The sequence below is a fragment of the Chiloscyllium plagiosum genome, chromosome 7 (assembly GCF_004010195.1).
Source record: "Chiloscyllium plagiosum isolate BGI_BamShark_2017 chromosome 7, ASM401019v2, whole genome shotgun sequence".
NCBI classification, from domain to species: domain Eukaryota; kingdom Metazoa; phylum Chordata; class Chondrichthyes; order Orectolobiformes; family Hemiscylliidae; genus Chiloscyllium; species Chiloscyllium plagiosum.
In genome coordinates, this window is record NC_057716.1 from 42,013,877 (window position 1) to 42,029,245 (window position 15,369).

Genomic DNA, 15,369 nt, shown 5'->3' on the forward strand with positions numbered 1-15,369 from the left:
GCAGTTTAGTTAACTTTTGAACAATGCAGTGTAACATTTGCTTCCTGTGTTGAGATTTCCTCTGAGTCTCACTGTCCCTAACTTGACTGTGACTGTGGCTTGGAAATGCTCTTCAGTAACTCCAGAACATTTTAGAGTGACCTATTGAAAATCTTACAACAATCCATGCCATTGTTCGACAAGAGTATTGAACGTAATTAATATTTTGGAGTAGTCAAACATAGCACTCCCTTGGAACTCTCTTTTCTGAATGTTACAACGCATGCCATTTGATAATCCCTGTAGCTCTAAGACCTGTAACAAAAAAGGAATTAATCTCGAATAACTCCCTCAATTTCTGTCACAGCATTTATACTGTCCAACCCTTTAATCCTATTTTGCAATACAATTTTCTGTATGTGGTCCCTTGTAAATGCATTTATTTATATTTAAAATAGTAGCTCTGACCCACTCTTCTCCTCTTAACTGAATCCAAAATTTAATTCAGTTATGATTGCTGCTGACTGGAGTCTCTTGCATGGCAAGCTAGTTAATTAATGTTGTCTCATTGTACCTTAGCAGTTTTAGAATAACGAGCTAACCATTCTGGTGAAACAAGCAGGAGGCTGGAAGAACACAGCAAGCCAGGCAGCATCAGGAGGTGGAGAAGTCGATATTTTGGTGTAACCCTTCTTCAGGACTGAGGGTGGGTGTAGGGGGAGCTGCAGATAAAAGGGATGGCAGGGCAAGGTGGTGAAGTGGGGTGAGGTGAAGACAAGTAGAGGGTATGACATGGTTGGTCAATGGAAGGAATGAATCTAGTAGGTGGCTGGAGGAGTGGAAGGTAGGTAGAGGAAGGAGGTTATTTGAAATTGGTGGACTCAATGTTGAGTCCTCTGGCCTGCAGGCTGCCCAGACAGAAGATAAGGTATTATTCCTCCAATTTGCGGTTTGGTTTGTTACGACAATGGAGAAGACCAAGGATGGTCATGTCGGAAAGGGAGCAGGAAGGTGAACTGTTCCAAAGTTTACGTTTGGTCTCCCTGATGTAGAGAAGACTACATCAGGAGCATCTGATGCAGTAACCTCAGTTGGAAGAGAGGCAGGTGAACCTCTGTCTCACCTGGAAGGACTGCTTGGATTCCAGCATCTGCAGTTCTTTTCATCTCTTAAACAATCTGGTTGGCTTTCAAACATTCAATTCTAAGAAATTATCCTGAAAATGCTCTGTGCTTTCCTGTTCCAAGCTATCTTTGCCAATCTGACTCATGCAATCAATATGTAAGTTGAACTTGGCTATGATTATTGCAGCACTTTTCTTTTAAGGTTGCAATTTTATTTCAGGTAAACATTGTCCTACGTTTCCCTGTTCGTGGCCCTATCAAGTATGTCTGCAATTAATTTCTTATATTTTTTATTTCTTATCTTTGCCGAAGCTAATTCTACTTCTTTGATCTTTAAAACTAAGATTAGCTCTGAATATTGTACTAATATACTATTCAATTAACGAGATGCCTTAACCTTTCCCTTCCATGATTCTGAATGCCAAGTGAATTTGAATCCTGTATTCAGGTCATGGTCACATTGCAGCCACATTTCTGCATTGGCTAACAGGTCATAGATATTTACTTCTGTTTAAACTGTCAATTAATCCACTTTATGTGCATTCAGGAACAGAGCCTTTTAACAAAAAGCTGCTTTTGCATACTTTGGCCTTATCTGCTGTGGCACTCTTTAGTATGGTATTAACTGCAGTGCGTATAAGGTTAGTCTGTTACGTTCAACAGCAGGTGGCAGTCAAAGCATTTGATGTATTGATGTGTTGCGATCTGCTAACTATGCATATCGATCAGATTGTCTTTTATCTTTTTTACTGTCTAAGCTTAGGTTTTGTCTCTAGGGATCTTTGTGTTGCAAAAATCTGGTGCTTATTATCTGAGTTTTTGTACATTAGAATACATTTGTTACATTTAATGACTCGGGGCTTAATATTCAAACTATCAGTAGTATTATGACTGTGTGCATGATTGAACTTATGGTGGTGAGAATTTTTCAGTGCTTTCAGCACTGTGATATATTTAAATATGAGTGTAACTTAGCAACAACCAGATGTTGAACTCAAAGCATTCACTTCAGCGAAATGTTCCAAAGATGATCATTTTAACTGAATATTTTACACTTTTGCTGTCAGTGTTTTCCACGTTCAAAACTTTATTACCATTAATGACTCAATTAATATGACAGACTTTCCAACTGAAGTAAACATGTAAACTCAAAACCTGAAACCTATTAAATGGATTGAGATGAAATACAAGTAATTTAGCCTTGATGCTTTGACAAGATGCCTTTTTTTAAGGATTGTTCAATGTTAAATTGTATTATTGCAGTCTCATAGAGTCATCGAGATGTACAGCATGGAAACAGACCCTTCGGTCCAACCTGTCCATGCCGACCAGATATTCCAACCCAACTTAGTCCTACCTGCCAGCACCCGGCCCATATCCCTCCAAACCCTTCCTATTCATATACCCATTCAAATGCCTCTTAAATGTTGCAATTGTACCAGCCTCCACCACTTCCTCTGGCAGCTCATTCCATACACGTACCACACTCTGCTTGAAAAAGTTGCCCCTTAGGTCTCTTTTATACCTTTCCCCTCTCACCCTAAACCTATGCCCTCTAGTTCTGGACTCCCCCACCCAGGGAAAAGACTTTGTCTATTTATCCTATCTATGTTCCTCATAATTTTGTAAACCTCTTTAAGGTCACCCCTCAGCCTTTGACGCTCCAGGGAAAACAGCCCCAGCTTGTACAGCGTCTCCCTATATTTGAAATCCTCCAACCCTGGCAACATCCTTGTAAGTCTTTTCTGAACCCTTTCAAGTTTCACAACATCCTTCCGATAGGAAGGAGACCAGAATTGCATGCAATATTCCAACAGTGGCCTAACCAATGTCCTGTACAGCTGCAACATGACCTCCCAAGTCCTGTACTCAATACTCTGACCAATAAAGGAAAGAATACCAAATGCCGCCTTCATATCCTATCTACCTGCGCCTCCACTTTCAAGGAGCTATGAACCTGTACTCCAAGGTCTCTTTGTTCAGCAACACTCCCTAGGACCTTACCATTAAGTCTATAAGTCCTGCTAAGATTTGCTTTCCCAAAGTGCAGCACCTCACATTTATCTGAATTAAACTCCATCTGCCCAAATCATTTATGTAAATGACAAAATGTAGAGGAGCCAGCACCGGACCTTGTGGCACTCCACTGGTCACAGGCCTCCAGTCTGAAAAACAACCCTCCACCATCACCCCCTGTCTTCTACCTTTGAGCCAGTTCTGTATCCAAATGGCTAGTTCTCCCTGTATTACATGAGATCTAACCTTGATAATCAGTCTCCCATGGGGAACCTTGTCGAATGCCTTACTGATATAGATCACATCTACTGCTCTGCCCTCATCAATCTTCTTTGTTACTTCTTCAAGAATCTCAATCAAGTTTGTGAGACATGATTTCCCACACAAAGCCATGTTGACTATGCCTAATCAGTTCTTGCCTTTCCCAATACATGTACATCCTGTCCCTCAGGATTCCCTCCAACAACTTGCCCACCACCGAGGTCAGGCTCAGCGGTCTATAGTTCCCTGGCTTGACTTTACCGCCCTTCTTAAACAGTGGCACCATGTTTGCCAACCTCCAGTCTTCCGGCACCTCATCTGTGACTATCGATGATACAAATATCTCAGCAAGAGGCCCAGTAATCACTTCTCTAGCTTCCCACAGAGTTCCCGGGTACACCTGATCAGGTCCTGGGGATTTATCTTTAACCGTTTCAAGACATCCAATACTTCCTCCTCTGTAATCTGGACATTTTGCAAGATGTCACCATCTATTTCCCTACATTCTCTTCATTTAATGTTTGATTAAAAAAATGCAGTCAAGATAACGTCTTGAAGAAGTTTACGTTTCAGATGTTCAGGTGATGCACATTTCAACTTGAATATCCTAAACTTTAAGTCCCAGAAGTTAGGGAAATACAATAGGTAAGAGAAAGTTTCAGAAACTTGGAGTTGTGACCAGGAAGGTGACACACCTTGTATGAAGTACTGAGAGAACAAAGGGTACAAAAGCCTCAAGGTCAAGAGGGTGGAGAGAATGACTTAAAAGTCATGGAGTGTGGAATGAGTCCTCATTTCAATATGGGGTATATGTGCAGTGTAATGAAAATGCCTATATTAATGGCATAATGTAACAAATGTCATAGAGATTCTGAGAAGAGAGGATGGAATAACCTGTACCAGAGAGCTGTGTTACAAAGGTCAGGTTAATATGCAATAGTTTGTAAATAAAAGAGCTTACTGGAGCTCCCGAGGGTTAGTCGTCACACCCAGATACAACATAGCAAGACTGAAGACCGTATAGTCTTAGGGAACAGTATCTCAGTTGTATAGGGTTGGAACCTGTGGACTAAGTCTCATTGCACCCTAGCCCATGAGAATTGATCAACTAAGTGATGTATCAATAATGACAGATCAAAACAAACTATGGAACATGGAGACAATTTGGGAACAGAAGACCTGAACAGAGTTGATAACTGAACGCTCTGACCAATCTTACCTTGAGACAACCCAGAGTGGCAAGATTTAGACTGAATGTAAGAGAAAGGACCCTGAGTGCACAGCAGGCCACTGGGAGTCTTAGTATTCTCAATGAGCATTTCCCAAAATGTGAGTAGTACTCAAATCTTGTATGAACAAGACATCCAGCAGTTGGGTGTGTGTCAAGGTCGGGTGGGGCTAAGGTTGATTCAAATTGTGATGTATTCCCCAATGGACATTGCTGTCTGCGTCAATGCCAATCTCTTAATGCCCTGGAGAAAGCCCACTACAAACTTGCATCTCAGACTTTCAAGTATTATCACAAGAATTTATTATTCATTGCAGGAACTTTATCAGCTCAAATCTCAGACTAGTTAGATTCCTATTATTAGAAATCAATTTTAGCAGCTAGTATGTCCACGAAGACGGTTGCTTAGAGTATTTTCCTTTTATTAGTTCACTGATCCAATAGTAATTTGTATCACAACATTAGAAACAGGAGGAGGGGACCATATAGCTCCTTGAAACTTCACCGCCTGAAAAGATCATGGCTGAACTTTGAATTCACTTTTTACTTTTCCACCAGATTAATTTCACATCATTCAATTTCTATTCATGAAAGCAATTTAAAATGTGTCAACATCTGCAAAGCTCTGATGAGGAAAGAAATGGGCAACTTATTGCTTAGTTCCAACATATATGAATTGATACACTTGGAGAGTTTGAGTTTTCAGTTGTTTTACAATTTACCAATGTTAAAACACATCATTTCACATATTAAATAAATCCCAGCCCATGATGGGTCAAATTAAAAGTCGTCTGTTGGAGCTTTTAGTATGTGTTCATTGGTTGTGGGAATTATGAGCTGGGTCAGCATTTATTGTCCATCCATAGTTGTCCTGGAGAAGGTGTTGCTGAGGTCTCTTTCTTGAATCCCTACAGTTCATTTGGATGCTGATATATCCACAATGCCATTAGGAAAGGAGTTCCAGGAATGTGATCCAGCAACAGTGAAGGAACAATCGTCAGGTTGGTTTGTGGCATGCAAGGAGACCTGCAGGTGGCGATGTTACCATGCATCCTTTATCCATATTGATTGAGGTCAGAGATCTGGAAGATGCTGAAGGAGCATTGGCAAAGATGGTGAAATTGAAGTGTTCTTGTGGTCCATGACAATCAAGCTGACTGCTTTGGCAAACTGGCTTCAAGCTTCTTGAATTTTGTTGGAGCTCTGAGAGAATAATCCATTGTTTTTTTTAACTTGTCTCTTACATGAGGGACAGGCTTTGGGAATCCAGAAGATTGTAAGACAAAGGAATTGAGTAAGCCATTTAGTCCATTCTGTCTACTCTGCTATTCAGTGAGATCATGGCCAGTATGATACTCCTCAACTCCACTCAGCAATCTCCAGAGTCTTTGGTTTCTTGAATAGTTTTACATCTGTCTCAGCTTGGAATATATTTAATGACCCAATCTTATCAGACTATTGAAGTAAACATTTCCTCAGATTCACTACTCTGAGAGGAAAGAATCTTCCTTATTTCTGTCCTACCTCGATGGCCCATACTCCGAGATTATGCCCTCTGGTTTGAATTCTTCTACGAAGGGAAAAGTACTTTGTGCATCTATTCTGTCTCGCTCTCATAGAATTTTACATATTTCAGTTAGGTCATTTCTCATTTTTCTAAACTCTAAGGTGTAGAAGTCCAACTAACTCAACTTGACTCTTTTCAGTCCCCTCCTGTTTATTGTGTATTCCTTTGGTTTGTTTGCCTTCTCAAGTGCCTAACCTTGCACATCCATAGGTTGAAATCTATTTGCCACTTTTTTGCCTACTCTGATAAACCATTGATATCATCCTGTGGTCAATAGCCACCCTCTTCATGATTTGCTGTTAACTTCTTTGAGTCAATTTTTTGCATTGTGTGCAAATTCCCCAATAATGTATTCCATATTTAAGTCTATTCATTAATTTGTATCATTACGGTAAAGGACCCAAAGCTGACCCTCGTGGAACACCACTGGAAACTGCTTTCCATTTGGAAAACCATCCATTGGCCATTATCCTTTGTTACCTATCACTGAGCTAATCTTGGATCCATTTAATCGCTTTCCCCTGTACCCCACAGGCATGAACGTTGCTGACCATTCTGCTAAGGGGGCCCTTATTGTTCAACTACTCATGTCTGTGTTGACCGCATTTACTGCACTACCCTCATCAATCCACATTGTCACTTCATCAAAAACATTGAATTGAGTTATTAAGACATGACTTCCTTCACAAGACAATTCTGATTCATCCATACAGTTCAAATGAACAGGCCATCTCTCTGAGTTAGCCCATGACTGAGATCAGACTATTGAAAGAGCCTGGATGAGTTAGTGCTGTGCATCTTGTAGATGTCACTCACTGTTTCCACTGTGTGTTGGTGATGAAGGGAGTGAGTGATGAAGATGGTGGATGAGGTTCCAGTCAAATGGTCTGTTTTGTCTTGGACAATGTCAAGCTTCTTAACTGTTAGCTCCATTAATCTAGGCAACTGAAGGTATTCCATCACCTCTCCTGACTTGTATTTGTAGATAGTGGATAGGCATTGAAGAATGAGGAGGTGGGTTGCCCCAGTGTTGCAGCTGCAGTATTTTTGTGGTTGGTCCATTTCAGTTTCGTGTCAATGGTAACCCTCGGGATGTTAGCAGTAGGAGATCGTGATGCTAATACCAATAATTGAATGTCATGGGGCAATGGTTAGATTGTCTCTAGTTGGAGGCGGTCATTGCTTGACATTTCAGTGGTAAAGTTGTGATGAGCCACGTATCCTTGAGCCTGAATGTTGTCGAAGCCTTACGACATACAATGTGGACTGTTTGAGTGTCTAAGGAGTTGTCAATGTTGCTGAACATCCCCATTCTGACCTTAATACAAGGAAAGTCATTGATGAAGCAGTTGAATATGGTAGTGCCTTGCATATGACACTGAGAAACTTCAGACATGTCCTGTGGTTGAGATGCATTGGCGTCCAACCACCACAACGTTCTTCCTTTGTGCTAAGTATGACTCTAGTCATTGGAGATGCTGCTCCTATTTACATTTGGCTAGGGCTCCCTGATGCCTTCATCAGTTGAATTGCCCTGATGTCTAGGGCAGGCACTCTCACTTCGCTTCTGGAGTTGAGCTGTTTTGTCTATGTTAAGGAGAAAGTGAGGACTGCAGATGCTGGAGATCAGAGCTGAAAATGTATTGCTGGAAAAGTGCAGCAGATCAGGCAGCATCCAAGGAGCAGGAGAAGAAAGGCTCATGCCTGAAACGTCGATTCTCCTGCTCCTTGGATGCTGCCTGACCTGCTGCATTTTTCCAGCAACACATTTTCAGCAGTGTCTATGTTAAGGAACTGAGTAGCCTGAGTGGAACCCAAGCTGAATGTCTTTGAGCAGGTTACTGCTGTGCAAATTCTGCTTGAAAGTACATTTTGCTCATGATCAAGTGTACATCGATGGAGTAACTTGTAAATGAGTTGGACTTCTTTTTGGAGACCTGTGCAGTTTTCCATAATGCCAGTTAGGTGCCACTGTTGATAGGTGTACTAGAACAATACAGCATTACAAGGACTGCAGCTTGTTCTGGAGCACGTCGTAAGTAGTATTGCTGGAATATTGTTAGGAGCTATAGTCTTTGCAATACCTTGTGCCATCAGTCATTTCTTGATATCACATGGGGTCAACTGGTGAAGACAGCATCTGTATTGCTGGAGATATCCTGAGACTGAGGTGGATCATCCAACCAATATTTATAGCTGAAGATGGTTGCAAATACTTCGGCTTTGTATTTTGTGCTTATGTGCTGGGCTCCTGTTATTCAGAATTATGATTGTATTTGTGAAGCTTCCTCCTCCTATTCGTTCTTTATTATTCACCACCATTCACAGCTGACTGTACAATACTGCAGAGCTAAATGCGATTATTGGTTATGCACTCACTTAGCCATGTTTATTACATTGTATGCCAAGTAGCAGAAGCACAAGTAGTCTCATTATATAGCTTCACCCGGCTGGCAACTCATTTTTGGGAATGCCTGGTGCTGCTCCTGACCTGTCCTTCTGCACTCTTCATTGAACCAGAGTTAATCCCTTGTCTTATTGGTATTAGGAGAGTTCGGGATGTGGGCCAGGAGCTTACAGATTGTGGTTGAACGTAATTTTGCTTTTGACGGCCCACAATACCTCATGGATACTCAGTTTTGAATTGCTCAATCTATTTGAAATCTAACCTGTTTAGTAATGTTGGTAGTGATATATAACAATATTAGCAAGCCAGGTCAGTTATGGTGCTACCAAGCCATTAACTATGAACTAGATCTTTGCAACAGTTTGTTCCATGATTCGATCAGACATTTTATGTTGTATTGCACATCACTCTGAAGAATTGCTTCGTAATGAGATATTGTTGCAGTGTAAATGCATGTTTAGTTGAGAGTAGAAAATTATTTCAGAATCAGCAGTTGGTGTCATGTTTACTATGTTAGAACAAAAGTCAGAATAAAATTAAGCTGCTCATGGAAAACATGTGTTTTTTTTGAATGAAAATAAATGATTCTATCCTCAGGTGACTGTGTGGAGTTCGCACATTCTCCCCGCATCTGCATGGATTTCCTTTGGCTGCTCTGATTTCCTCCCACAATGTGCACGTTTGGGTGAATTGGCTGTGCTAAATTGCCCTTAGTGTGCAGGGATGTGTGGGTTAGGTGCATTAGTAAGGGGTAAATGTAGAGTAGTAGGGTAGGGGATGGGTCTGGGTGGGTTATTCTTCAGAGGTTCGGTGTGGACTTGTTGGGCCTATTTCCACATTGTTGGGTTTCTATAAAATATCAACAATGTAATTGCATTTTGAAGTATGAACTAGTAATTATAACTGGATATTTGATGATAGTTACCACAAATTTGACACAATTGTTTGTGACTCATAGAATCCCTGCATTGTGGGAGCAAACCATTCAGCCTATTGAGTCCACACAGACCCTCTGAAAAGCATCCCACCCAGACTTACTCCCCTACCCTATTTCTATAACTCTGCATTTCTCATGTCTAATCCACATAGTCTGCATATCCTTGGAGACAATAGGGAATTTAGCATAGCCAATCCACCTAACCTGCGCACCTTTAGATTGTGGGAGGAAACCGCAGCATCCCACAGAAATGCGCACAGGCATGGGGAGAACGTGCAGACTCCACACAGTGATCCAATGGGTGGAATTGAACCAGGGTGCCTGATGCTGTGAGGCAGCAGTCCTAACCACTGAGCCACCATTCCTGAAAAGGTACAAAATATCAAGCAAATCGCTTTGTCTTTTGAATTTATTTTCACTTTTCAGAAGCCAAATATATGAACAGTTTGTTAAAGTGAACATTTTATTGGTTTTAACATTATAGCTGGAAAATTTAAATTAAAATGAAGACAAACTAACTCACTATATAAATGGACATTTAATTTCATTACATATTTTCCAGATGAAATATTCTCCATTAAGTAAAAAAACCTTACAAATATTACAAATCAAAATAGGAATGGGTATTGCGAAAAAAATAATTGAAATAAAAAGTAGATTATTATTTTGCAGGGGAATCCTTCAATGACTCATGAGTAACATTCAATTATTCTCCTTCAGTTATGCAATGTGCTGCTCTGTATTAACAGCATATTTTAAAGACTTAGATTGATATTAAATTTTGTCAGGAATGAAATGTGTAACCATGAATACAAAAATCTGCATATTTAAAGAAGTATGTACCTTTGAATAAGCTGCTAATTTTGCATTCCTACTCAGTGTACTCTGCAATCCCTCAGAGATTTTAAATTTCACTTGAGTTCAATTCTGATTTGTGCACAGAATAGCGACGTTCACTTCAGAAGACACATGGTTTATTTTATTTAAACATTGGAGGTATTTTCAACAGCATTTAACTGAACTAAATTTCACCTTCTAAAATGTTAGAATGGAAAACATGATTTCATTTAGTTTGGTATTCATGCTACATCTGGTTGAGTAAATGTTAGTTCACATTGTGGGCAAAAGCACGAGTCAGAGGTGCCTTTCTATTAAGCTACATTGTGTAATTGGTACCTATGTTAACAGGACTTTTCATTCTGTGTGTTTTCTTTTTTAGCTGTCATTTGTAATGATATCAAGTTGTTGGTTTGGTCTGTCTGAGGAAAAGCAATTATGCTGATTTTTTGACCCCCCCCAGCCAGAAGAACAACTCATCAGCTTTGGATTTGTCATCCTTTCATTGCGAGAGTGTCATTTAAATTATAGAAGCATAGAACACTGATTTCCTTCTGTCACTGCTGTTTATCATTGAAAAGGGAAATGCTATTTTTAGCATTAACATAGTGTTCGTCGATGAATCTTCATCTGTAGCTTGGATCTGGCCATGCTGAGAAACCAGTAATTGCGACATTGTGGAATTTGAATATGTTACTGCAAGTGATTATCCTCACTGTCAATGGGGACTTTCTCTGCCTGTTTCTACATGTTCTGCTGCTCGGATTTCTTCTGAGACATGCATACCCTTTACCATAGCATGTAGCAGCACATTGTCATCAAATCGAAATTATTTCGCTTGCTTCATAAAACGAGCCAGTATTCCAATTTCTTGCTCAAGTATCCAGGATTTTAAAAGGCCACTGACTCAAACCTGCAACCGTGGAAATCTGCTGTACAAATAACACCTGATTTCTAACATAGTACTGCAGGTCTTCAAACAAGAAACCAAGGAGTTTTAACAGCACAATTGTCAAAACTGTCTTTTATTCTATACAACCTTGCAATTGGATATCTGGTGATCCCGCCATAATGTGGAATAGATTGCTGAGGAAAGGTGAGTCCTGTGTCATTTACTTTTCTTCTGGATATAAAAACAGCAAATGGATGACCTCGGGGATTAGCATGTAAACCTCAGTTTCTCTTTTTAATCCATTCATTGCCAATGGCAGTTGTAATGGGTTATATTTAAAGCTGACAATTACTGTGACGTATAAATACTATTCACTGCTGTCCAAGAGTGTGTTCTGCAGGCATTAATATGTTCCTCTTAACATGTTTTCTGAAGGTATATTTAATTATGCAAACTGTCTATTTACAGACCGAAAATTCTGAGTGGTGCCATCACCTTACTCACGATGGGGTGTCTGTTGGGTTAGACTTCTTGTCAGTACTTGATTTTTAAAAAATTGATACGATAAAATCCCCAAAGAATTTCGACTGATTTTAATTCTGGGATTTTGTGTGTTTTCGATGGTGAAAATATTGGTGCACCCTTTGAACTGAAGACATTGTGTTATTTTCCTTCATCAGCCGTATATTTTTCTGTACCTATTTCTTACTTTTCTACCGGTTAAGATCCAGTATCAGGTAATACAGAATTCAATCATGAAGAAAACTGTAGCTGACTTTCAAACAAAATCTTGCTATTTTAATAGTGAAATCTTCTATCACTGAAAAGCTGAAAAAAAAGCCAAGTTTTTGTCCGTTGTAGGCAAGTTAGATTAGATTAGATTACTTACAGTGTGGAAACAGGCCCTTCGGCCCAACAAGTCCACACCGACCCGCCGAAGCGCAACCCACCCATACCCCTACATATACCCCTTACCTAACACTACGGGCAATTTAGCATGGCCAATTCACCTGACCTGCACATCTTTGGACTGTGGGAGGAAACCGGAGCACCCGGAGGAAACCCACGCAGACACGGGGAGAACGTGCAAACTCCACACAGTCAGTCGCCTGAGGCGGGAATTGAACCCGGGTCTCTGGCGCTGTGAGGCAGCAGTGCTAACCACTGTGCCACCGTGCCGCCCACTTGCAAATAAATTGAAATCTGTGCAATATGTTATTTATAGTGTATTTTATAATGGATTTAAAACAGCATATCACTTTTTGAATTGATGAGTAGGTATGAAATTATTTCATTTAATGTTTGAAGACATTGCATGCATTTTTAAAGGCAAGATTACTTTTATGACCATCTTCTCCAATTTTTGAATAACCATATGCTGCCTTGTGATGAGCTAAATGATATATGGAATAGTCTGAAGCAGGCTGACAGCTTCCTGTGTTCATAGATGTAACTTCCTGGTTGAGTGCACTGCGCTGAAGCTCAGTAATGTATTAAAACTGATTATCTGCTCGCTATTTTCTGTCTTGAACAAGTGACAAAATAATAGAGATAGGGTCCTTTGAGCTCAGAGCTAAAATAAAAAAGTACCATAAATCTATTTTATCTTTTCCTCTAAGAGGCAAACAGCTTCTGACCTACTATCAGTTTTCAGTACAGTTGATTAAAAATAATATTTTGCTTTCTCTTATTGCAGTTGTGTGTATCTTTGTTACATACCCCCAAAGGCATTTTCTGTCATTGCACCATTGTCTTTAGTCATGAGAATGAAATGTTACAAACTCTGTGTATTTTTAAAGCTGCTGTACATTCTGCCGTATGATCGGTGAACAGAAGGTATGTTTTCTATGTATTTCTTCTGCCATAGGTTGGGTTAGGCCATTCAGCTCATCAAGTCTGCTCCGCCATTCAATCATGGCTGATAAGTTTCTCAACCCCATTCTCCCACTTTCTTCCCATAACCCTTAGTCCCCTTAATACTCAAGAACCAATTTATCTCATAAATATACTCAATGACCTGGCCAACACAGCCTTCTGTGGCAATGAATTCCATTGATTCACCACTATCTGGCTGAAGAAGTTTCTCCTTATATCCATTATAAAAGGTCTACCCTTTACTCTAAGGCTATGCCCTCGGGTCCTAGTCTCTCCTACCAATGAAAACATCTTCCCAATATCCACTCTGTCCAGGCCATTCAATATTCCATATGTTTCAATTAGATCCCCCCTCATCCTTCTAAACTCCATCGAGTGTAAAGCCAGATTCTGCAAATGTTCCTCAAAGATCAAACTGTTATTTCCTGGGGCCATTCTTGTGAACTTCCTCTAAACACATTCCAGGGCGAATACATCCTTTCTGAGATATGGAGCCCAAAACTGCATACATTACTCCAAAGGTGGCCTGACCAGAGCCTGATTAAAGCCTCAGAAGTACATCGAGAGCTCTTCAGGATATTCAAGACCCCTTAAAATAAATGCCATCACTGCATTTGTCTTTCTAAGTACTGACTCAACCTGTAAGTTTACTCTGAGAGAATCCTGGACAAGAATTCCCAATTCTCTTTGCACTTCAGACTTCTGAATTTTCTCCCCATTTAGAAAATAGTTCATGCCTCTATTCTCCCTCCAAAGTGCATGACCTCAGCTTTCTCATGTTGTACTCCATCTGCCACTTTTGCCCACTTTCCTGACCTGTCCAAATCCTTCTGCAGCCTTCCTTCCTCCTCAATACTACTGTCCTCTGCCAATTTTTGTATTGTTTTGAATACCCTTAGTTCCTTCATTGAGATCAATAATGCATAAAGTGAAAGGTTGTGATCCCAACTGAGCCTTGCGGAACACCACTTGTCACTGACTCCCATCCTGAAAAGGATCCTTTTATCCCCACTCTCTGCTTTCTGCCAGATAGCCAAACTTCTATCCGTGCTAACACCTTGCCTCTGACACCTTGGACCCTTACCTTACTCAGTAGCCTCCTGTGTGGCACCTTGTCAAAGGCCGCCTTGAAGTCCAGGTAGGTAACATCCATTGGCTATCCATGATCTAACCTGCTTGTTACTTCCTCAAAGGATTCTCTCAAATTTGTCAGGCATGACCTCTTCTTGATGAAGCCAAGCTGGCTTTGTCCTATTTTACATGCTACGAGAGTTTTCAGTCTGAAAGTGAGAATAGATATGATGAATTAACTCCTGGGAGTGCTCTGAGAATGTTCCAGGCCATCGATGCATAAACAAGGCTGTTTCTTTATTACGTGGAAGAAACACAATATTGTTGAAGGCACATTATTTTCAATGAGATGCAAAATCAGCAGTCCTGTCTGCCTGTTGGAGTGATATACTTGACTCATTGGAAATACTTGAAGAAGAGCAGATTTTTTCCCCACTGCTGTCTCCTCTTCCTTAATTAACATTGATTTAAAAAAAGACTGCACAATTGCCTGTATACTAACTGAATGGACTTTAAAAAGTAGTTTATTCTAATGACACAATAGGGTCTCGTATATAAGTTGGTATAAGTTGTTCCTTTTTAAGAGTTTCAATTTCCTTACCAGGTACAGTATAGGATGTGAAAATGAATTATTTTTCTAAACCTAACAATTTGACCGAAATGCTTTCTTTTTGCTGATATTTGGAGAAAGGTTTGAATTTTTTGAGGGCTTTCTGGCATAAACCCAACTATGACCTGTCTGATGAACATTCATGGTATATTAGCATTAAGTGGTCAGAACTATATAAAAGTTTAAATTTAATTTTTATTTCCAAGTTGTATATGTTAAGGATATTTTTAGTTTCGTTTTCATGCATGCATCTTACGTGAGGTTTTTAATCCAACCTTAAGATGAATAGTTTACTTTCAAAAATGAGTCAGAGAGAAATATAAAATCAAGCTGTTGCCTCACAACAATGCTTCTGATGGCTCACTGAGAGTGAGATAGAAACAGCTTCCATTTAGTGAGAGAACTATCCTGAAGTTGATTGTGTACTGGTTTCTTTCGGAAAGAAAGGGCCTAGCCAACCAGTAGTGCAGTCTAGCAGTCTTCACAACACTCATGGCAAAAGAGATAAGAACTGAAAGGCTCCAGAAACAGAAGGCTAAGGAAATGGGGTTTAAGGAACTCGCGT

The 15,369-nt window shown here is 40.1% G+C and overlaps 1 protein-coding gene across 3 annotated transcripts in view; it reads left to right on the plus strand.

Moving 5' to 3' along the window:
* The window catches only part of znf385b (zinc finger protein 385B), a 426,346-nt gene that overhangs the window by 84,766 nt on the left and 326,211 nt on the right, over positions 1-15,369 (plus strand). Inside the window, exon 1 of one of the 3 annotated variants that reach the window (XM_043693508.1) lies at positions 11,049-11,452. The exons of the other annotated variants lie outside the window; for them this stretch is intronic. Within the exon in view, the coding sequence (XP_043549443.1) occupies positions 11,428-11,452 (25 nt within the window). The 5' untranslated portion in view covers positions 11,049-11,427. Of the gene's footprint in view, positions 1-11,048; positions 11,453-15,369 lie in introns of those variants that run through there. 3 annotated transcript variants of the gene reach the window in all.